The 23407-nt window shown below is 45.7% G+C and overlaps 1 protein-coding gene across 1 annotated transcript in view; it reads left to right on the top strand.

Moving 5' to 3' along the window:
- LOC126259537 (homeobox protein araucan-like) overlaps positions 1-23407 on the top strand; it is a 320746-nt gene that overhangs the window by 283757 nt on the left and 13582 nt on the right. Inside the window, exon 4 of the mRNA XM_049956455.1 lies at positions 17298-17635. Coding sequence (XP_049812412.1) covers positions 17298-17635 — 338 coding nt within the window. The remainder of the gene's footprint in view (positions 1-17297; positions 17636-23407) is intronic.

Raw genomic sequence — 23407 nt, forward strand, 5'->3', positions numbered from 1 at the left:
TGAACCAACGTGACTGAAATGCTAATCATTTCTGTTGAACATATATATATATATATATATATATATATATATATATATATATATATATATATAACTCCTGGAAATGGAAAAAAGAACACATTGACACCGGTGTGTCAGACCCACCATACTTGCTCCGGACACTGCGAGAGGGCTGTACAAGCAATGATCACACGCACGGCACAGCGGACACACCAGGAACCGCGGTGTTGGCCGTCGAATGGCGCTAGCTGCGCAGCATTTGTGCACCGCCGCCGTCAGTGTCAGCCAGTTTGCCGTGGCATACGGAGCTCCATCGCAGTCTTTAACACTGGTAGCATGCCGCGACAGCGTGGACGTGAACCGTATGTGCAGTTGACGGACTTTGAGCGAGGGCGTATAGTGGGCACGCGGGAGGCCGGGTGGACGTACCGCCGAATTGCTCAACACGTGGGGCGTGAGGTCTCCACAGTACATCGATGATGTCGCCAGTGGTCGGCGGACGGTGCACGTGCCCGTCGACCTGGGGCCGGACCGCAGCGACGCACGGATGCACGCCAAGACCGTAGGATCCTACGCAGTGCCGTAGGGGACCGCACCGCCACTTCCCAGCAAATTAGGGACACTGTTGCTCCTGGGGTATCGGCGAGGACCATTCGCAACCGTCTCCATGAAGCTGGGCTACGGTCCCGCACACCGTTAGGCCGTCTTCCGCTCACGCCCCAACATCGTGCAGCCCGCCTCCAGTGGTGTCGCGACAGGCGTGAATGGAGGGACGAATGGAGACGTGTCGTTTTCAGCGATGAGAGTCGCTTCTGCCTTGGTGCCAATGATGGTTGTATGCGTGTTTGGCGCCGTGCAGGTGAGCGCCACAATCAGGACTGCATACGACCGAGGCACACAGGGCCAACACCCGGCATCATGGTGTGGGGAGCGATCTCCTACACTGGCCGTACACCACTGGTGATCGTCGAGGGGACACTGAATAGTGCACGGTACATCCAAACCGTCATCGAACCCATCGTTCTACCATTCCTAGACCGGCAAGGGAACTTGCTGTTCCAACAGGACAATGCACGTCCGCATGTATCCCGTGCCACCCAACGTGCTCTAGAAGGTGTAAGTCAACTACCCTGGCCAGCAAGATCTCCGGATCTGTCCCCCATTGAGCATGTTTGGGACTGGATGAAGCGTCGTCTCACGCGGTCTGCACGTCCAGCACGAACGCTGGTCCAACTGAGGCGCCAGGTGGAAATGGCATGGCAAGCCGTTCCACAGGACTACATCCAGCATCTCTACGATCGTCTCCATGGGAGAATAGCAGCCTGCATTGCTGCGAAAGGTGGATATACACTGTACTAGTGCCGACATTGTGCATGCTCTGTTGCCTGTGTCTATGTGCCTGTGGTTCTGTCAGTGTGATCATGTGATGTATCTGACCCCCAGGAATGTGTCAATAAAGTTTCCCCTTCCTGGGACAATGAATTCACGGTGTTCTTATTTCAATTTCCAGGAGTGTGTATATATATATATATATATATATATATATATATATATATATATGGCCTTTGAATATGAACGTCCTATCTCTAGTCCTTCAAGGTGTTCTGATTTCTTCTGAACATTAGTGTATTTAATATACTGTTTCTGGATAGCCCATTCAGGTGTGCCGGCCAAAGTGGCCGTGCGGTTAAAGGCGCTGCAGTCTGGAACCGCAGGACCGCTACGGTCGCAGGTTCGAATCCTGTCTCGGGCATGGATGTTTGTGATGTCCTTAGGTTAGTTAGGTTTAACTAGTTCTAAGTTCTAGGGGACTAATGACCTCAGCAGTTCAGTCCCATAGTGCTCAGAGCCATTTTGAACCATTCAGGTGTTTTACTGATAATATTTAAGTCACATAGCCTGTTTCAATTTTACCTTCAGAGGTGCTTGCGGGAGTTGAACTCAACAGAAACGTTGAAGTACATAAAGCGACACGAAACTTAACCTCATCCTCATCGATAATCAGTAGTGCGACTGTAACTATAAAATATGCCAGTCCTTGTGTGCACATCAGTTGGCGCAGAAGATAGATGATCGGTGACCAAGTGTAGCCATTTCTTCTACATCTTCACGATTAGTGTGCTGTGGACGCTCCCTTCTTCCAATACGACAACAACCGTGTTGGGATGCACGCGTACCTGCGTGTTTTGGCAACACTTAGGCACCCTATCATCCCCTCGAATGAACCACTAAATCGGCCGGTCTGACTCCCACTTGAAATGTCTGATAGTATTTGGAAGAGCGCTATCAACATCCACGCAGTTCGGCGGCTGCACTGGACCTAGCCGTCAGTCAGACTTGAACTGGGAATGGCATACAGGAAGAAACTTGTGGGCTCTCTCCCTCGCCGAAGTGAGCCCATTATCGAGGCTAGTGGAGGGATACACTGTATTAACGTGATGACTATTTCTTTTGCTCTTGTTGCAGTACGGCATTAGTCTTTCGGTATAGACAGTCTGTATTTTGTAATCGGTCGGCCATAAAAAAATGAAAATTCAGTTACCTTTTACATAAGAATGATTTATACTATTACTAGAATAAAAAATGCTCCTATCATAGAACAAAAAATGGCAAACATGTCCTGGGCAGATTTAGGGATGTAAAAGAAGGGAACTAGCTTTACGACTTACCTGGCAGTTTCAAGACATTTGAATTGTTTTATTCTTTTATTTTTATGCTATAAGGTGGGTTGTACTGTTAGACATGCTGAAAACTCTTTCCAGCCTGTGAAACAAGTAACCAATAAGGCTATACTGTAGTTTTTAACAGTTTCGTAAGACCAGAAATAAAGGTTGAACACTCTGTCCGGTGACTCAAAAGTGGTCCGTGCTTCAGAAACCGTTACACGCTTGTCTATCACCAGCACTCAAGGCAACTTACCAAAATCCTTCCACACTGAATAGCAGACACCACTCTCAGTAGGTGCGGTCGTGCAAAGGCAAAACTCCTTTGCACTGGTAATCAATGGGAGATCATTCCGACCAATATGCACCACTATTCGGATCTGAGTCTGCGAATGAAATGATCAGTCTGTAACCGCTATATGTTTTTTCAACTTGTATGTCCCTTCCTTGTACAGGATCCTTGAATTAGAATAGGAATTTGATTCGGTTTCCTTACAACTTCGTAAATTAAATGAACCTGTAACTATCGGAACAGTGTTAAATTTATGGTCTCGAGTATTCGCTTTGACCTGACCTGACGAATGCTCAGTAACGAAGTTAACCAACTCACCCACATGGTACTCAATTACGCCATCAGCTCTGGCTCAGTATCTCTACACAGCTGCCAATATGCCCATACCTAAAACTTAAGAACAATTAAAGATCGACAGACGAACAGAATTATTAGTACTTTTCTACAATAGTTAAGTTGAAACGTATGGCTATGGAAGTCGTATTGCAGCCTGCTTCTTTGCTGCAGTTACGCGTTTGCCGCCATGGAGTTTCCGCGCTGTTGGCTTCCATCAGCATCGGCATCTTGCAGTTTCTCTCTTCTTTCCTTACACCTACAACACAATTTAGGCCAAATATTCACATTAAAGAAACAATGTACGTGAATAAATTATTAAACAATAAAAAAAGAAAAAAAGAAAATACCACGTAGGAAATACCCGAAAGGGAGCGAAATCGGTAGAAGTGATGTACATGTACAGACAAAGGAAGAATTTCAATTTCAGAAAAAAAGTTGAAAGATTTATTCAAGAGAAGAAGCTTCCCAAATCGAGTAAGTCAATGATGCATTGGTCCACTTCTGGCCTTAGGTAAGCAATATTCGGCTTGGCACTGATTGAAGATTGTTGGATGTCTTCCTGAAGGATACAGTGCAAAATTCGATCCAAGTGGCGAGTTCGATCGTCAAAACCCCGATACGGTTGGAGAGCCCTACCCATAATGCTTCAAACGTTCTCCGTTGTGGAGGGATCCAGAGACCTTGCTGGCGAAGATAGGGTTTCGCAAGCACGAAGAGCAGTACAAATTCTCGCGGGCGGGCGTTATTTTGCTGAAATGTAGAATATCTTCTATTAATGTGGGTACTGTGCTGTAAGAGTACCGCGGATGACAACCAAAGGGGACCTGCTATGAAAAGGAATGGCACCGCAAACCATCATTCCTTTTTCAGGGTCGTATGGTGAGCGACAGTCCGGTTGGTATCACACCACTGTTCGGGGCGTCTCCAGATACTACTTCGCTGGTCATGGGGACTCACTTCGAAGCGGAATGCATCTCTGAAGCTGATTCTACTCCAAAGAGATTCCAGGCCGAATCTGGGTCTGGAGACGAGCTGGACAGCAGTAGGGTACCAACATGAGTCGCCTGCCATACGGCCCGACAACCAGGGGTTATTAGTTGGGGTGCCATAGCCGGATCCCTCTGGTTGTCATCCGCGGCACCTTCACAGAACAGCGGTACGTCGACGATATTATACGTCTCGTTTTGCTGCCCATCACGGCAACCCATCCTGGGCTCACATTTGAGTAACATAATTCACGCTCGCACGCGGCGAGAGTTTCTCTTGCTTGTCTTCGTGCTTACCAAACCCTGCCTCGGCTAGCAAGGTCTCCGGATCTCTCCTCAGCTGAGACCATTTGTAGCATTATGGGGAGGGCCTTTCAACAATATCACTATCTAATGCGTCAGTTGGACAGAATTTTGCACGGTATACCTCAGGAGAATATACAACTACTCTCCAGTTAGTGCCATGCCTAATAACTACTTGCATAAGGCCAGACGTGGATCAACATTAACATTGTTGACTTGATCCATTTCTGAAGCTCTTCTTCTTCTTCTTCTTCTTCTTGCGGTATGGCCTCTGTAGGACCACGGGTAGCCCCTTCGTCGACTGCATTTTCCTCTTCTTCTTCCGGAACCTCTTCATTCTTTCTCTTGTCCTCTCCCGCTCTTCTTCCGAGATCTCCAGTTTCCGTTTCTCCTGGCGGCTCCACTGGTGACATTCTAATATTTTCCTGTATTCTTCTCTGTAATTCATCTCCGGCATGTTTGTCGGTGTATATTTGTTCCTCCAATTTTCCTTTCCTTCGACCTTGATCCCCAATTCCAACCAGTCCTTCCGAAGTTCAACAATCCACTTGGTTCCTGTCTTTCCCCTTGTCCTCCCTGTTGTTTCCCACACTCTCTTCGTCTTTCTGTCCATACTCATCCTAACTACATACCCAGAAAACCTTGCCCTTTTGAGTCTGATTTCCTCGGATATTGTTCTCATATTCCGGTACAATTCGTCCCTACGTCTTCGCATCCACCTCTCTCCACCTCTTCCTCTTACATAAGTCTCAAAATTTTTCTGAACTTTTTTGTCTGTACATGTATCACATCTACCGATTTCCGACCCACTCGGATAATCCTTCGTCTCTACTCATCTTATGCTCTGTCCTGCTTCCAGCACTTCTCCCATACTACCCTATTCGTTTACGTGTTCATTACCAACAACCTCGATTAATTTGTCATAGGCCCATGGTGTGTCGTTTTTCCTCGTTTAATTCTTTTTTTTATTCTCAGGGTGTCTTCACATATGTTAGCCACTTCATGTTGATATGTAAAGAAGGCTGTGCGATTCTCTTCTGTGTGACACCAACCACTCAAAACTTTGGCACGACGCGATTGGAATTACTGGAGTGTGTTGGACCCCAGTCTGGATCATCGGTGAGGCTGAGGCTGCCCAGAGACGCCCGCGGCGCCCCTGTCCTATGGGAGGCGCTGTGAATGCCGCCCCAGGCGCCGGCACGGACCCCGTAACACGGCAGGCGCCGATAGCATCGCAGCGCCGTCGCGCCGCATCGCAGATGGCAGGCGGCGCCTGGGCCCGTCAACGGCGCTCTGATCACGTGCTTCGCCGTGATGAGTGTGTCCAGCGCTACCAGACGAGCGCACCGCGTGTAACTAACTACGGCCGCTTGCCTGCTCGTTAAATAATATCTCTCTTTCAAAGCTGCTCACGTTCACGTAGAGGTCGTCTGCGCCTTCTGGAGGAGGCTTACGCAACAACGAATAAGGTAGGAATCGTAGAAGAAGGCGACACTCTTCAGTTTTAATCCTGGTCTTGCCATTAAAGCATACGTTTTACCTCTTGAACTGTTACAGTTTAGAGAGCAAATTAGATCGAATGTAAAACAATAATTTGTATACAAAGTTTATCTTGAGAGGTACCAAGCTACTGAAGAGGAGAACACGGCAAGTTATATATCACGATTTTCCAGAAACTTCGCTCAGTGGGAGAGGAGTGAAGCAAGCAAACGCATGTCTCGCCTTATCCATAGATATTCGACCGTTCCTGAGAGAACTACCTACAAAGTCTTAGACGAAATTTAAGTGCCTTTCAGGGTGCAATAAGCTCAGCCCAACTGGTCGCATAGCGGCTACCGTCGCAACCTCTCACTTTTCGGTTCCGTGTTCGAAAGCTGATTTTTGTTTCTATTTATTTTATTTTTTCATTTATCTATCCATGTCCGTAGAAGGTTACTACACGAATATTTCTTATCAAGAGAAGCTAGCATTAAGTACTATCTGCAATAATGGATCAGATTGACGACAGGCGTAACAAGGTGGAAGGGTAATTTTAAGAAGTGGGTATCAGCAGTGACGAGCTGTACACAGTGTGGGTTTTCAGTAATTTAATCGAACCATGTAACATGGGAGACTTGTTCACAGTGAATGACAGTGCCGTTTTGATTACTTAACATTGAATCACAAAGCATGAAATCCACTGTTATCAGTATTACACCGGCCGAAGTGGCCGTGCGGTTAAAGGCGCTGCAGTCTGGAACCGCAAGACCGCTACGGTCGCAGGTTCGAATCCTGCCTCGGGCATGGATGTTTGTGATGTACTTAGGTTAGTTAGGTTTAACTAGTTCTAAGTTCTAGGGGACTAATGACCTCAGCAGTTGAGTCCCATAGTGCTCAGAGCCATTTTTATCAGTATTACATTTTCATTTATATTGTGTATAAGTGGCTTTTTTGGACTCAGATAAATAAAAAATTAAATTTTCGAACTTGTAGTGGAGCATATACAGAGTTACAGAAGCGCGTATGTGTAGATTATTAAAATCTTGAACAAGGCAGCAGTCACCAACTATAGAATCATTGATGCAATGGGAGTCATATAGCTAGCCAGTAGCACGTCAAAAAGGTCATTCAAACCTTAACCTAGGTGTGGATTATTGTTAGAATTTGTAGTATATCAGCGAATTTTGCTGTTTTTTGTTGCATCTTAAGACACAGTTTTCAAAGATGAGAAAACAAGTTTCTAAGACCATCGCATATTGTGTGAAATTCAGTACAAAAAAATAAGTTAAACAGTATACAACCCAACTTTTAAGTTTCTTATAGTTGTATATTCTGTGGAAAAAATCATATATTCTTGCCGGCAGGTGAAGTAAGACGTGTAGTGTGCATGTTCTAAAACAGATGTGAATTGCTCAAAAATTGCGGTTTCGACAGGAATAAATACGGGTATGTCACGTAGGAACACAATACACAGGTTCCGTTTATGCAGTATGCAGTAACCATTTGTTAATGGGCCTATGACAAATTAATCGAGGTTGTTAATAATGAACACGTAAACGAATAGGGTAGTATGAGAGAAGTACTGACAAGCAGGACAGAGCAAAAGATGAGTACAGACATACTGATGAAGTCGAAAGAATCTTAACTATACATACACATAGACAGACGCGAAGCCGTGACGATAAAAGTGCGGTTCGACATGCGAAGTAACAAACGTTATTTAAAAGATAGTTCACGGGCTTTCTTACTGTTCCGTTGGCAAACTAGAGACCACGAGACAAAGTTCCCTCTCATTTGCTCTGTTTTTTTCCTTCTTTAGTCTGTCATATTTCCACGATGTATCTGTTTTCTTTATTTAGACCACTTCACAGCTGTTCTTCTACGTTTAACACTTTCCTTCGGCTCCTGCTGCTTATATTAGTACGTTGTGCACTTCTGAATCATCTTAGGGCTCCGCGCCTCAATCTGTAAAAACTCAACCGTAAGAGGATCACTTAGCTGTCCATCTGTCTGTCCGACTGTTAAAAACCCTTCCTCTCAGGCAGGAGTAGACGTACCAAGTAGAAACATATGTTACATACTGAAGTATGCACTCTCTTAGCTTTGTAAAACTTTGAAGCTTCTATGTTGTATGTTGTAATACTAGCCAAGTCACTCATCAAAACATGTACTGTACCTCCCGTTGCCCTAGAATCATGAAATTTGGAAGAAAGGAAGGTTCCATTTTCACAGTACAACCAAAGGAAAAAAATTCGAAAATCGTTAATTTGTAATTATATCACGCGACAGAAATAATTTGTCATTTGTTATCCGACGTCAAACCTGAAATTAAAACTATCAACAGTTCTGCCTTCAGGCTGACTGTGTCGCAATGGTAACAGTCAAACATCAGGCAGAGAATGACTTTACTGCTCATACGACGCGTATGAGCGATTACAGCACGTAGATACGGCGTTTCATGTTGTAGTCTATGTTAAAGAAACATTCGAAGAGTATGACATTCTCAGAGCACATATCTCATGATGCATAAATTTCTAAACGCGTCATGTGAACAATAAAGTCATTCCTTGCCTGATATTTGACTTTTACCATTGCGACGCACTCAGCCTGAACGGAGAACTACTGATTATTAAAATAATGGGGGCCTGCCTCTTCCACGACGTTGTCACATTTATTTATATAGGGTGTATCAAAAAGATTCATCCGATTTGGCACGTCTTTATTTCTGAAACTAAGAAACATATAGAATGAATTTTGTTTTTCGGCGATCCGGAAACTCAAAAAGTTTATTTTTTATTTTTTATATAATACCTTCTCATAGGTGTTCAGTATTCCCCCCGTGAGATGGACAGCATATGTCAAAGCGGTACTGAGATTGCTCCCACACTGCAGCGAGCATGTCTTGAGTTACACCTTCCACAGATGCTGTTATTCTATGTTCATTGATTGTTGTTGGTAACGGAGGCACATAAACAGAGTCTTTTATAAATCCCCACAAGAAATAGTCACATACAGTCAGGTCCTGTGACCTTGGAGGCCAGTAATGTAATGCTGAATAATTTGGTCCAGTGTGTCGGATGTATCGTTCAGTAATATTTTGACTGAAAAATGCTAGCACTTTCAGAAGCAAGTGTGGCGGTGGTAAATGAAGTACCGTTCGAATCAGTCTCCAATTGTGGGAGAAGAAAGTTCTCGAGCATATCGAGATATGTGCTTCCCTTAACAGAATTCTCGGTAAAGGATTCTCCCGAGACACTGCACAGAGCACTTTAAATTTTGGAGAACTTAGCGGGAGCCATGTAAAACGCGAGAGTTTGCTCTTTCCAACAGTACCTTTTTAGCGCACAAGTCTCGAATAATAGAATAGTTGTTGTTGTTGTCGTCTTCACTCCAGAGACTGGTTTGATGCAGCCCTCCATGCTCCTCTGTCCTGTGCAAGCTTCTTAATCTCCCAGTACCTACTGCAACCTACATCCTTCTGAATCTGTTTAGTGTATTCATCTCTTGGTCTCCCTCTACGTTTTTTAGCCTCCACGCTGCCCTCCAATTGGTGATCCCTTGATACCTCAGAATATGCCCCACCAACCGATCCCTTCTTCTAGTCAAGTTGTGCCACAAATTTCTCTTCTCTCCAATTCTCTTCAATACCTCCTTATTAGTTATGTGGTCTACCCATACAATCTTCAGCATTCTTCTGTAGCACCACATTTCGAAAGCTTCTGTTCTCTTCTTGTCTAAACTACTTATGATTTTTAGAATCAAGTGATTCTTTTTCATACTACCTATGTTATTTAAAGTGAAACTACTAGAGAATCTTGGAATCGGTGGGTCCAACCTCTTGCCAATATTAATAGCAAGCAAAACCGGTCGAGATTCTCGATTCTCGGAGTGGATGAATTGTTTATATAGATAATTAAGTTTGTACGGAACCCTCAGTGTGAGAGTCCTAATTGCACGTAGCCAATTTTTATTTAACTACCTGAGTTCTCGAAATGTGGTGCTACAGAAGAATGCTGAAGGTGGGTAGATCACGTAACTAATGGGGAGGTATTGAATAGGATTGGGGAGAAGAGAAGTTTGTGGCACAACTTGACTAGAAGAAGGGATCGGTTGGTAGGACATGTTTTGAGGCATCAAGGGATCACAAATTTAGCATTGGAGGGCAGCGTGGAGGGTAAAAATCGTAGAGGGAGACCAAGAGATGAATACACTAAGCAGATTCAGAAGGATGTAGGTTGCAGTAGGTACTGGGAGATGAAGAAGCTTGCACAGGATAGAGTAGCATGGAGAGCTGCATCAAACCAGTCTCAGGACTGAAGACCAGAACACACAACACAACAACATACCTGAATTCATCTTCTTGTTAATTTCTTTATTGAGAGATAGTTGAATGTTTGTCAGGATTTCATTATTAAGTATTATTACGTATCGTTAGAGATTAACGGGTAGTCCCCGGTAGTAGTTTACTACCGCTGCGTTAGAGGTCTACGTGAGGCGGCACAGTAGCTGCCGGCCGAGCTGTCCGGAGAGCGTCTGGCAGCGGAAGAAGGCGCGGCTGACAGCGGCGGTGCGCCGCGGGCGCCGCCAGATCGATAAGATAAACGCACGGCGCGTCTCGGCGCGTCGCACGGAATTAATAACGGCCGGCTGCCGGCCGGCGCTGTTTGTGGAGGCCGCCGTGATTGAGTGCGCGGGACCGTCACCCGGCTGTCTAATTATGTAGCGCCGGCGCCCGCCTGCTCCTGCTCGTGCGTCGGCACTCGGCGCGCATCAACAGATAATCAACGCCACTCCGGCTGACGTATCGCGTCGCCCCTCGGCGGGGGAACTTATTTGACAGCTCCGGGCCGGGCCGGCTCGGCTCGGCTCGGCTCGGCTCGGCTGGGGGATGCTCCCCCTGCGGGAACGGAGAGCCGACCCCTTTTATATGAAGTGCGCAATCTATTGTTTACCCTCGCCTCGCGCCCGGCTCCGGGGGAGTGAGCCATCCGGGCCCGAGGGACCGAGAGGAGGAATTAAGAGGCGGCCGGAGGGGGGTAACGACGCCACTACTGAGTGGTTCTCTTTAACGGTAACCGCCCGGCTAAGCCCGCAGCCGCCGCTGCCGCAGCCGGCGGTCGATAGCCGACACTCTGCAGCCGGGCCACGCCACAGCCTGGGACGAGGGCCGCCCCAGTCACGGCCGGCGAGCCCATTATCTGTCCGCTTTAGGCCCCCTCTTTTTCTCTTAGCCGGCTGCTGCTGCTGCTGCTGTTGTGTGTGCCGTTTGATGGCCGGAGGGTGAGACAAGTCAAATGCACTGTTGGCTCAATACCGAGCCCCATCGGGGCCGCGCCCTCGCAGCTTCTGGCTGACGGCTCGGGGCAGGACGCGCCTTAATCCCGCGGTGGATCCACGCTGATGTATCGTTAATGCCTGCTATTAGATTATTTTCAGCCACTTCCCTGCACAGCCCTCTCACTGTATTTACAATTCCTTGCCTCAGCAGCTGTTTAGAGAGTAGTTCAGTTTTCGATACTGTTTGCGTCTATCGTATATCACCAGGTGCCACACTGTGTGACCTTGCGGAGCGCTGCGTCATCAATCGAAACGCTTTCAGTAACAAACTCCCCATCCCATTCGCGCTTGGAGCGCGGCAAGAATGATTGCTTGAATGCCCCTGTGAGTGCTGTACTTTCTCTAATCGCGTTTTAGCAGTCTCTATAGCCGCAATAGGTACGGGATTGTAGTACGTTGTTAGATTTCTCTGTCAGAGCTGATTCTTGGAACTTTTTAAGTAGCCTAAGACAAGATGCTTTGCGTCTGTCTTCAAGGGCCTGTCTGGTCAGTTTATTCAACATCTCTCCAATGGGTCAAACAAATCTGATATATGTGCTTCCCCTCCATGTATAATTCAAGGATCTCTGTAGGCAATTACTGTTGATATTTCACTAAGAATGTCTGCACGACAATATAGTCGGTGTGATTTTGTGGATGATCCCGTAAGTGCGGGAACTATGTCTCTATGTATTGTTACCTTCAAGAAGATAATTCATCTATATGTATAAATAAGCTTTTAACATAGTAGTGTACAACATAAGTGTATCGATGATTCAGGTGAACCACCAGTCTTCTTCCTGTCTTTAGATATTATATTAATGCTTATTATTGTTTTCGCTTAGACCGATAGATAAGTTCCCATTATGTAATAACCATTCCTATCTCAACGGTTCTAGCGAATACAGTGTCGTATTTCAAATAAAACTTAATCATCGAAGTAATGGCTCACTTATGCCAGCTGTTCTCCGAGCGCGTAACGTCCCGTCGACGCTTCCGCTACGTGCCCGCTCAGTCTTTCCTGACGAGGGTAGCTATAACGGCTCCAGGGACGAACTCTCCTCCACTCCGGGGAACACTGTTCATACTACCGACGTTTTATTTTATCTGTTTTATCTATTCCACAATCCTGTGTAGTGCCTTTATTGTATAAATCGAGTGTGCTCTCGTTATGGTTGTACGATGCATACAAAGTAATATTTACAAAAGATATGAAAAAAATTGCGATCTGGTTATTATGCTTTTGCACTTGTACGCTAGTTGTACAGTAATGTAGACTGTCGTAGTGATGTTTGTCTGCTGGTGTAGAGGAAATAAAAATAATTCTACAAGCTATCTTGGCTACAAGAAATCTTATTTATTCTTTGTGTAAGTTCAGTATGCACCAAGGCACTCAAAGAGGTCCCAAGCATTTACCACTTGTTGGTGTTCGGAGAACGCAACCCAGCTCGCTCTCTTCGTTCAGCAGAGCCAGAAAACAGTAGAGCCCAAGTTGATGCCGTGTTCCTCGACTTCTGGAAAGCTTTCGATACGGTTCCTCTCTGACGCCCAATGAACAAATTACAAGAGTACGGAATATTTTTTTCGCGAAATCCGCTATCTGGAAGTATTAAATTATTCATCGAAAGTTGGCTTAAAATGCAGGCATCTGAGAGTCAAATATCCGGATATTGAAACCATGTAACGCTCTTCTAACAACATTTACTCACAGACAACGACTTTCGGCCAATCCATCGTCTTCAATTGAGGGCTAATATTACATAGAAGTTTAGGGAAGATCCAGTGGCGTCAAATACATAATTGTTTTTAGTTACAGCATCTGTCACATACAGCAGCATTTATTCTCATTCTATTTTTCATAAATCACACAGTGCAGAACGCGAATGCGTACGACAAAGAACACGGATAATTAGGAACCTGTGATAGTAGATCGACTGGTTCTGGGAAACTACGGTGTGCTTCAGTTTGGCGATTCGTTGGTCCAGGAAAACACTTGAAAGATGAGAATAAGCTGCACAGCATAAATTTTAAGTTTTGGAATGTAGCATTTGTTGTTAAATTTTTTTAAATTTAATCTTCCGATTGTATAATAAAACAGTTTCGATTCCAACTCGCAAGCGTATGCAGCCACGATGCTCATTAGTAGAACCAAGGGCCTCTGGTTTAAAAGCGAAGCGATAGAAAATCTTTGTTCTTCCTAAAATATACATCTATTCAGTGACCGTGTGTAGGTATTCTGTTACAAAATAACACGACTGAGAGATGTGGCAGGAAATACTCCGCGTAAAGCGAAGGATCGCAATAAGGTCAGGAGAAATCTGTCGCAGTGTGGTAAGCCTGATATTTGAATCTATTATTTACTCCTGATTATCAGCCCAGTGTGTTAGACACCTTAATGTTTCACACAGGTTTAATGTTAGGGAATTTTAACAAACGGAGTTGATAGTATAAAGAAGGCTGGTGGTTAGGAGCATTAGCTTTTCATGGCCGAACAAGGTGAAACGCTGCACGTGTGATCTTACTTACATTTCGACCGAGCAAATTGTTTGCTACTAAATACGACGACACATTTTTGACCCGCTAATTCAGTTAGTTACGTTGACCGGTTATAAAAACGAGTAGACTATGCGAGGTGTGAAGAGGCAGGAATGAAACAGTTCATTTCATCATCACTGAATGTGCATTTTTGTAACTGCTATTTTCCAAAATATCTCGAGCGTTCAGAAGACACCTGTTCCCTTTAAATGATGGGCTACTCCAGTCTCCATTTGCGCTGCGTACAGCGGTCGGACGCTCTCCTTCATGTCACTCCAGGACACGGCGCCACGCTTCGCGCATCTCCAGATAAGCGCGTGGCTGCGGCTCCGCTCTGGCGCATGTTTGCGGCTGCTCTCGCATGTACAAGCGTGCACCTGTGGAGATGATTCTGCTACACGTGTCAACGCTCGCTGCCAGAGTGCAGCGCTGCACGGCAGTCGGCTCGGCCGCCGCGGTTTCGTAAAGATGAATGATGGACGCGCCGGCGCGGCGTGAGTAGTGGCGCCGCCATCGCGTGTAACGCGACGCGCAGACAGCTTGACTGACGACGCCGAAACCGCGCCGCAGTTCACCGTGCTGCGCCGCTCCAGCACCGGGAAGAGTCTGCACGGGCTCCGTACAAGCCGCACTCTCTCATATCCCGTAACATATCCTCCGCTGCGTTCTGCCGGACCGAACAGGAGGTGATAAGGTTCCTGTTTGTCTCGGTAATCCCGTAACAGGTCGTTTCGTAGGGTTTTGAAAATACCTGTTTCTAGACTCCACTCCGGCAGTACAAATCTCTTTCCTGCAGGCTCTCCGCGTCTACATGTCTTATAAATGAAGAGTTTCCTATCTTTGAACTTTGCGGTTCGCGGGAGATAACAATTTCAATAATTTCTCTAAAAACGTGCAAAGTTGAGAAATTAATAATTTATTGCTCTGAATTTATCTTTCTGTAAACACATTTGGTGAAATATCTGAAACGGCATTCTACGACATTGACGATAAACAAAGGAGTTTATTCGGGTTTAATATCCTGTTAGCTATAGGCGCAGTGTGAACAAAGATGGCGAAAGAGCAATTGAGTTGTACACATTAATCAATATAGGCAAACTGCGGAACACCTAAATCAGTATAGCTGCATTTGGGTCTGAACTGGCTCCTCTCGAATACGAGAGTTGTAACTTAATCACTGCGCTATCACGAGCGGCTGTGTTTGGTAAGAATGAATCTGATAACCTTGCTGAAGACTGACAGTAATGCTAAGATTTAAATCGTAAATTGCGTACAGTTTATACTTCTTCCTGCTTATTCTCCCTCACCTTCTTCTTCTTCTACTACTACTACTACTACTACTACTACTACTACTACTTCTACTTCTACTGCGTCGTCGTCCAGGCTTTAAGCTTATTCTGTCGACATAATTTATCTGCTCATCTACATCTCTTCTGTCAGCTTACGTATGCGCTACATATTCTCCTACATCTATACTCTGCAAGCTATATATATAAGCTGCATAGGCATCTATGCTCTATACTCTTATCTATAGCCGGCCGGTCTGGCCGAGCGGTTCTAGGCGCTTCACTCTGGAACCGCGCAACCGCTACGGTCGCAGGTTCGAATCCTGCCTCGGGCATGGATGTGTGTGATATCCTTAGGTTAGTTAGGTTTAAGTAGTTCTAAGTTATAGGGGACTGATGACCTCAGATGTTAAGTCCCATAGTGCTCAGAGCCATTTTGTTATCTATATTTCGTAAGCCACCGTATGATGCGTGGCGGAAGGCACTTGCTGGTACTATTGCCACTTCACTACTTTTGTAATCCAACTGCGAATGGTGCTTCGGAAGAATGATTTTTGGTAAGCCTCCGTGTCAGGTAATCAGCTAATACTGATGAGAGCAATCTTGTATTGTCCAGTTTCCCTTCACGTTTGTATCAGGTGTTCCGGTATATATTGTGTCCTTCCTTGGGTAAGTACAAAAGGTTTAGTGTCTTAACGACTGGTCGGTCCTAAGCTTTTTCATATTGCTTATTGCTTCGTTCACCTCTGGATTTGATTTATTAATGTGAATATTTGCAATTCGTACCTTTGCTCGGCGTCCACACTATATTTTAGGTAATTCGCTGGACAAGTAAAGATCGAAAGGACTCAAGCGCATTGCATCTTCCGGTAGGACTACGCAAAACATTTAAAGAAGTCCAGTAAAGAGTAGAGATATTCTAAAATCTTCAGGTTGAGGACATCTTTAGTTAATGTTAAGCTCACTGCACCTTGGAAACACTGGCAGATAAATGTAGTCAAGAGAAACATTTCACTCTCCACCCCTTTCTCATTACGCTCAGTAGCTGCCAAACGAGCACGAGTTCGACAGGCAAATACTCTGTTTTAGCGGAACTAATACTCGTCTCTCTTAGTTTCTTCGTGTTTGTGTGTCTCCTTAATTATTTTGAATGTGTTACGACATCCATGTTTCAAGAGATTTGTCTCCTCGTGCTCCTTCGTCCACTTAAGATTACTTAATCACAGAACTAAAAATATTGTTCAGTACACGTAATCTTTTATGTTTATGGTTCATTTAAAATTGGTGTATCTGTAGAAGAAACAGGTCCACCATTCGGCTGAAGTAATTTGAGAAAAAAACTACTTAAAGCTTAAATTTTAGTGTAGGTTTGTATACTCTGTTTGCTAATAAATGCATCATTGTCGACCACTTCAAAGTCTCGACACAAGTAAGATTTAGTATCAGTACAGACGTTCTGAACACGTTCTGCTATGGCGTTTGTGCAAACTACTTCATGCTACTCCAGGGACGGTTACTTCAAAATGGCCACAGCCCATTCTTCATCTATCTCACTTAATGTCCCCGTCGATGACAAGGTTGATGTCGACGGGACATTAAAAACCTAAGAAAAAAGTCTCTCTAACACCTCGCATTTTTGTTCTGTACGGTAGCAATGTGAAACTTGGGACATAGCGCCGTTGAAATCTATTGAATATCTTTTTATTTTCGTGATGTTCCTTAATCCATCGAAAGGAAATTTCATTTTTTTTACTTTACCACCTAAGAGTACAGTCGGTTCCTCTTAAGGCTCAATAACCTTACGGTTGAGAATGTTTGCTATATTTCATTGAAAAACTGTGTTCGATCCTAAATTTGACAGAACTTGTTTTACACCTTTGTGAACTGCAGTAAAGTGCATGACACCTTGTATCGATTTTCCTGTTAGTCTACGCGCAAATGAGTTGCGTGATTCATTAACACTCTACACCAGCACACAGCTACTCTCGACACCCCTCTGTTTCCGTCATAGTCTTCCAGCAAACCCCGTTCTCTTGTGCAGACGGTTGCTACTTAATGGCCGCTGTCCAGGAAGCCGCCTTCACCTGCTGCTCTGTTGCAGATACGGCGCGGGCTACGACCTGGCGGCGCGGCGGAAGAACGCGACACGCGAGTCGACGGCGACGCTCAAGGCTTGGCTAAACGAGCACAAGAAGAACCCGTACCCCACCAAGGGCGAGAAGATCATGCTGGCCATCATCACCAAGATGACGCTGACGCAGGTGTCCACGTGGTTCGCGAACGCGCGTCGCCGCCTCAAGAAGGAGAACAAGATGACGTGGGAACCCAAGAACAAGACGGACGACGACGATGACGCCATCGTATCGGACGGCGACGACAAGGATAAGGACGACCTGCTGCTCGACGACAAGCTCAAGGACTCGCGGAGTTCAGACAAAGGTGAGTTCTCGGCTAACCCGCGCTATTATTTTCTTAATTCCACTCTTGTTGCCACTACCAATGTGAGATCATCAATTGTGGGGCCCCATCTAACGTCATTTTTCCCCTTGTAACAAGTACGATGTACCATAAAATGTTCTAATAACTACACAGATCGTGAAGCACCAGCCAAGCTGTGTGGCATCCATCACCCATCGCCCTACTGAAGGTGATTCGCCACATAGAATTAAGAGTGTGCTGTTTCAGAAAGTGTCGCGACAGCTCAAGAGAACGGAGTCTGAGAAATAGTGAAACTACGGTGACTACTCCTATGATTTCAGCGTGACGTCGCCAGAATGATTGACATGAAACACTCACCGGTTCCAAAAGTGTGTAAAATAGAGCCGCAACAAGAATTACTCTCATTGACATCATGTTGGTCGGCCAACTCACAACCAAACTACGATGTTCGAACGTGATTTAGATTCGCGGTACGGTACAGACCAGTGTCTCACTACAGCCTAACGGCAAATACTTACACTTAGTGATACGCCGCTTTGCACAGGTCACTAACCATTTACGTCCGGACGACTTGTCTGGCGTATCGGTAATTTTGTTTAAGGAGCACTGCGTGGAATTACGATTAAAAGTAAGAGAACAACGACGGGTAACTGAATGTCCTCACTTCGGTATAAATTACGCAGTCGAAGCAGCACACGCCGCTTGTTTGCGCACTGCAGCGCCTAGAGGCGTGAGCGGACTGCCCGGGCGCAACCCGCTAAAAACGTGAGCTTCGCATCATAGGCTCCGCAGCGACTTTATTTGACGACGAAGCGGTCGCGCCAGTGCGCTGCGACTATCAAAACACTTAACTGTACGTTACTGAGAGCAGACTTCACATCAGCGAGGGACATTCATTTATAACCTGTATGCTAGGAAAATGTACGAGGTGCAAGTTCTAAGGCCTCCGATTTTTTTTTCTAATTAACTACTCACCCGAAATCGATGAAACTGGCGTTACTTCTCGACGTAATCGCCCTGCAGACGTACACATTTTTCACAACGCTGACGCCATGATTCCATGGCAGCGGCGAGGGCTTCTTTAGGAGTCTGTTTTGACCACTGGAAAATCGCTGAGGCAATAGCAGCACGGCTGGTGAATGTGCGGCCACGGAGAGTGTCTTTCATTGTTGGAAAAAGCCAAAAGTCACTAGGAGCCAGGTCAGGTGAGTAGGGAGCATGAGGAATCGCTTCAAAGTTGTTATCACGAAGAAACTATTGCGTAACGTTAGCTCGATGTGCGGGTGCGTTGTCTTGGTGAAACAGCACACGCGCAGCCCTTCCCAGACGTTTTTGTTGCAGTGCAGGAAGGAATTTGTTCTTCAAAACATTTTCGTGGGATGCACCTGTTACCGTAGTGCCCTTTGGAACGCAATGGGTCAGGATTACGCCCTCGCTATCCCAGCAAATGGACACCATCATTTTTTCAGCACTGGCGGTTACCCGAAATTTTTTTGGTGCGGTGAATCCGTGTGCTTCCATTGAGCTGACTGGCGCTTTGTTTCTGGATTGAAAAATGGCATCCACGACTCATCCATTGTCACAACCGACGAAAAGAAAGTCCCATTCATGCTGTCGTTGCGCGTCAACATTGCTTGGCAACATGCCACACGGGCAGCCATGTGGTCGTCCGTCAGCATTCGTGGCACCCACCTGGATGACACTTTTCGCATTTTCAGGTCGTCGTGCAGGATTGTGTGCACAGAACCCACAGAAATGCCAACTCTGGAGGCGATCTGTTCAACAGTCATTCGGCGATCCCCCAAAACAATTCTCTCCACTTTCTCGATCATGTCGTCAGACCGGCTTGTGCGAGCCCGAGGTTGTTTCGGTTTGTTGTCACACGATGTTCTGCCTTCATTAAACTGTCGCACCCACGAACGCACTTTCGACACATCCATAACTCCATCACCACATGTCTCCTTCAACTGTCGATGAATTTCAATTGGTTTCACACCACGCACATTCAGAAAACGAATGATTGCACGCTGTTCAAGTAAGGAAAACGTCGCCATTTTAAGTATTTAAAACAGTTCTCATTCTCGCCGCTGGCGGTAAAATTTCATCTGCTGTACGGTGCTGCCATCTCTGGGACGTATTGGCAATGAGCGCGGCCTCATTTTAAAACAATGCGCATGTTTCTATCTCTTTCCAGTCCGGAGAAAAAAAAAATCGGAGGCCTTAGAACTTGAATGCACCTCGTATATGTGTATGTACAGATTCCTTCGTGTGGCTCTACGTCTGGTGTAAGCGTTTCAGTCGGACGTCACTTCGGCGCGTTAGGTCTCTAGCCCGTTATCCAACGGGGAAATGACGACCTGCAATTGAACGTGGAATCCGAAACATGTTTCGTTTGCGGCGAATCTCCATTTTATTGAGAGGTGATAAAAAAATACGGCTTGCCAAGATTCGATCCCACGACGTTTACATTATCATGCACACACTTTACCAGTAGATCACCTAGAGCAACTGTGTGTCAGCTCTCGAAAAATGAAGCCGTATAGAACCATGTTCCACTTCTGGGGAATGCCCACATTACTTAGAGTAAATGTCAGAGTAAATGTTAGAGTAAAAGACAGTGAAACGCCTCTGACCCCACTGAGATTCGTTCCCGCGACCTTTGTTTCCAGGCACATTCCTAACTGACAGACCACCAGGTCCGACGCGGATTCTACTCAAGCGTCGCCTTGGTCTGGAATTACGGCGGCTGTACCGCTAGATACCAATGCCTTCGTTTTCACAGTGGCAGCATACTTTAATTTGTTCTATTTCAGTCAATTTCCACAAAGTATTTGTAAAACTAAATACATGACCTTCCTTGAGAATCACTCTATCAGTCGAAACGGGATCAAAATCCGTGCAATAGTTCCTTAGATTAGCCAGAACAGGCACAAGTGAGGAGGGAAGTTAAATTTTTATACATGAAGAGAAGAGACAAAGTAAATATTCTTAGTCTTTTGTTCTCCCTCTCTGTTTGTATGCCTGTAACGCCACACGCCACATCATATTTGCGTCACAGGTCAAAATAGAGGTGAGAAATGGGTAGGCAGAAATTATCCGGAGTCTGATTACAGTGAAGGAAGGCAGATAGACATTACAACGTCCTGTCGTCTACCTCGCATTGATAGGAACTGCAGAGGAATCACGCAGTAACCTTGCTTAAAGAGTCATACTGGAATTCACCCGTAGTATTTAGGGCCTTCTGTGGTAAATCTGCGTAGTAACGGTTGAATGGGGCTTGATGTCCGTTCCTCCAGAATTCGAGTCAAACATGTGTCCCGCGTCTCGTCTCGTTTAGTGGGAGAAATTCAAAATAAAATAATGATTATAAAAAATCCGCCTCGATTGCAAAGAGAAACCTGATGTCGACCTACAGACATGTAGCTGCAAACATGAAACTGTTTTTTGCAAGTGATAATGAAAACCTAGACTGCACCCTTTACGGTCTCATATTGCTCGGCCATAAGTATCAGGGATAAAATGATGTCAGAACTGTCGCTCGCGGAATGCTCTGCCGGAGTTAATTTCCTCTGTGGATTTGACTACACTGGGGAAACAACACGTGTCGCCACCAAAGTACCAGCGGACTGCTGTGCCGGTCCGTGAGTGTCTCTGGGTCGCGGCCCTGTAGTATTCACGAGACGGGCCGGGCTCGCGGGCTGGCGCCGGCGCTGGGCCGGCGGCAATTCCGGAGCAAGCTGACTGGCGCCACCATTGATTGCGGGCGGCGCGCCTGCGCACAGCCGGCGTATGGCGGCGTTATGGGGCTGCGGAGGGCGGCTGCGGCCGCGGCTGACCGCGCGGTCTGCCGCAACCGCTGCGGCCCGCCCGCGCCAATTCCCTCTCACTTAGCCGGCGAGAGCTCCTGAAAACTGCGAGAGGCCGGCGCTCCGGTCACGAGGGCTGAAGGGCTCCGACAAAACACGACACGAGCGTTCTAGAACCGACACCTCACTTCCGGGATTCTCAGTACCCCACTGAGAATATTCGTTCGGAGCGCGGCATTGTGAAGTAGTGAGACACGGACTGTGGGAAAACCGGAACGGAAGAGAACAGAAGCATTTGAGATGTGATGCTACAGAAGAGTGTTGAAAATTAGGTGGACTGGAAAGGTAAGGAATGAAGAGGTTCTCCGGAGAATCGATGAGGAAAGGAATGTATGGGAAACACTGACAAGAGCAGGACAGTAGCATATCTGTTAAGACGTCAGGGAGGTTGAAGACGTAGGTTGCAATTGCCACTCTGAGATGAAAAATTTGACACAGGAGAGGAATTTGTGGCAGGTGGCATCAAACCACTCAAAAGGCTGATGACTCAAAAAAGTGTACCGCACTGTCCTGTTTCCTCTTACGCAGTAAGTCTGCGATCACTGTGCTGAAGAGCCATCTACGTTTCAGGCTTCAGTCGCGGAGAACTGTCGGTGCACATTCACGAGAGAAACCCTAGGGTATCTATATTTTCAGCGTCTATTGTCCTGACTGCAATGAACGCATGCAGAACTGATACGAAAACTTCACCTCTTAAATCTAGCAATGGAACAAAAACTATACGTACCGTTAACACATTGTCCAGTTGAAGTTTTGAAATAAAAAAGGCTCCAAGTGCCATGATTAGAAATTCTGTAGTTTTGTGAGAGGCTCAAGCCCAGTAACGTATGAAAGGGTCAAACTATCACGAATAAAAATGTAGCACCATATGCAATCAATAGATGCCAAGTCGTTTAAGAGCAATGCTGTTACCATATGAGAGGCTTTACTTTCCGCGCGGTTTCTCCTCAGTTATTGATAAAATGGCGAAGGCAGCAGACGTCTGTAACAGTTTGAGTGAAAAGAAACGACGAATTAATGTAGAAATTACTGTGGCAGCAATGAGAAAAAAAAACTGGAAAACTGAAGGAATTAAGTAATGTATTCCTGTAAAAACTCCTTTCCTCTCTCCTTTCTATTCTTTTCTTATGAAAGAATAGAAAGGAGAGAGGAAAGGGGTGTAAAGGAGGGATGAAAAGAGTAGAAACGAGAGTAAACATAGAGGGGGGGGGATGAAAAGAAAGGGCAAAATAAAGAGAACAGGGAAGATCTGGACAGAGATGAGAAGTGATGAGATGAGAGAAACATGGTGCAGAGAAGAGATGAGGAAAGAGGAGAGGAGTATAAACATTACAGTTAAAAATTCAGAAATCTTTATTTTGTGTTTTCCAGTCCACTACCATATGTAATCACTCTTATTTCTCACGCCTCACCATTTGCGTTTGTATTTCGTCCCTTACCGGTATACAACGAAAAAGAAAGTGTTTTCCGGCCTGGCACAGTCTTGGCATTGTTATAAATGCAATTCTGTTTTCGCTATTCTCGCTCTCGTTTATCAAATAATTAAGTCAAGTCAGAACTGAAAATCCTATCTGCTCTTTTCTTCTCTCTTTTGTGATCTCCTTTCCACTATTCTCTTTGTCTGCTCTGTTCTTTCCTTCTCTTAAGTCCACTCTGCTCTTTTCTTCTGTCCACTCTGCTCTTTTCTTCTGTCTGCTCCGCTCTTTTCTTCTGTCTGCTCCGCTCTTTTCTTCTGTCTGCTCCGCTCTTTTCTTCTGTTCGCTCCGCTCTTTTCTTCTGTCCGCTCCGCTCTTTTCTTCTCTCCATTCTACTCTTCCCTTTCTGTTTCTTCTCTGCAATTACACGCCCTACTCGTTCCTTTTCTTTCTCTCTGTGTCTTCTGTAGCTGTTGGTCCGCATTGCTGCT

The sequence above is a fragment of the Schistocerca nitens genome, chromosome 1 (assembly GCF_023898315.1).
Source record: "Schistocerca nitens isolate TAMUIC-IGC-003100 chromosome 1, iqSchNite1.1, whole genome shotgun sequence".
Lineage (NCBI taxonomy): Eukaryota > Metazoa > Arthropoda > Insecta > Orthoptera > Acrididae > Schistocerca > Schistocerca nitens.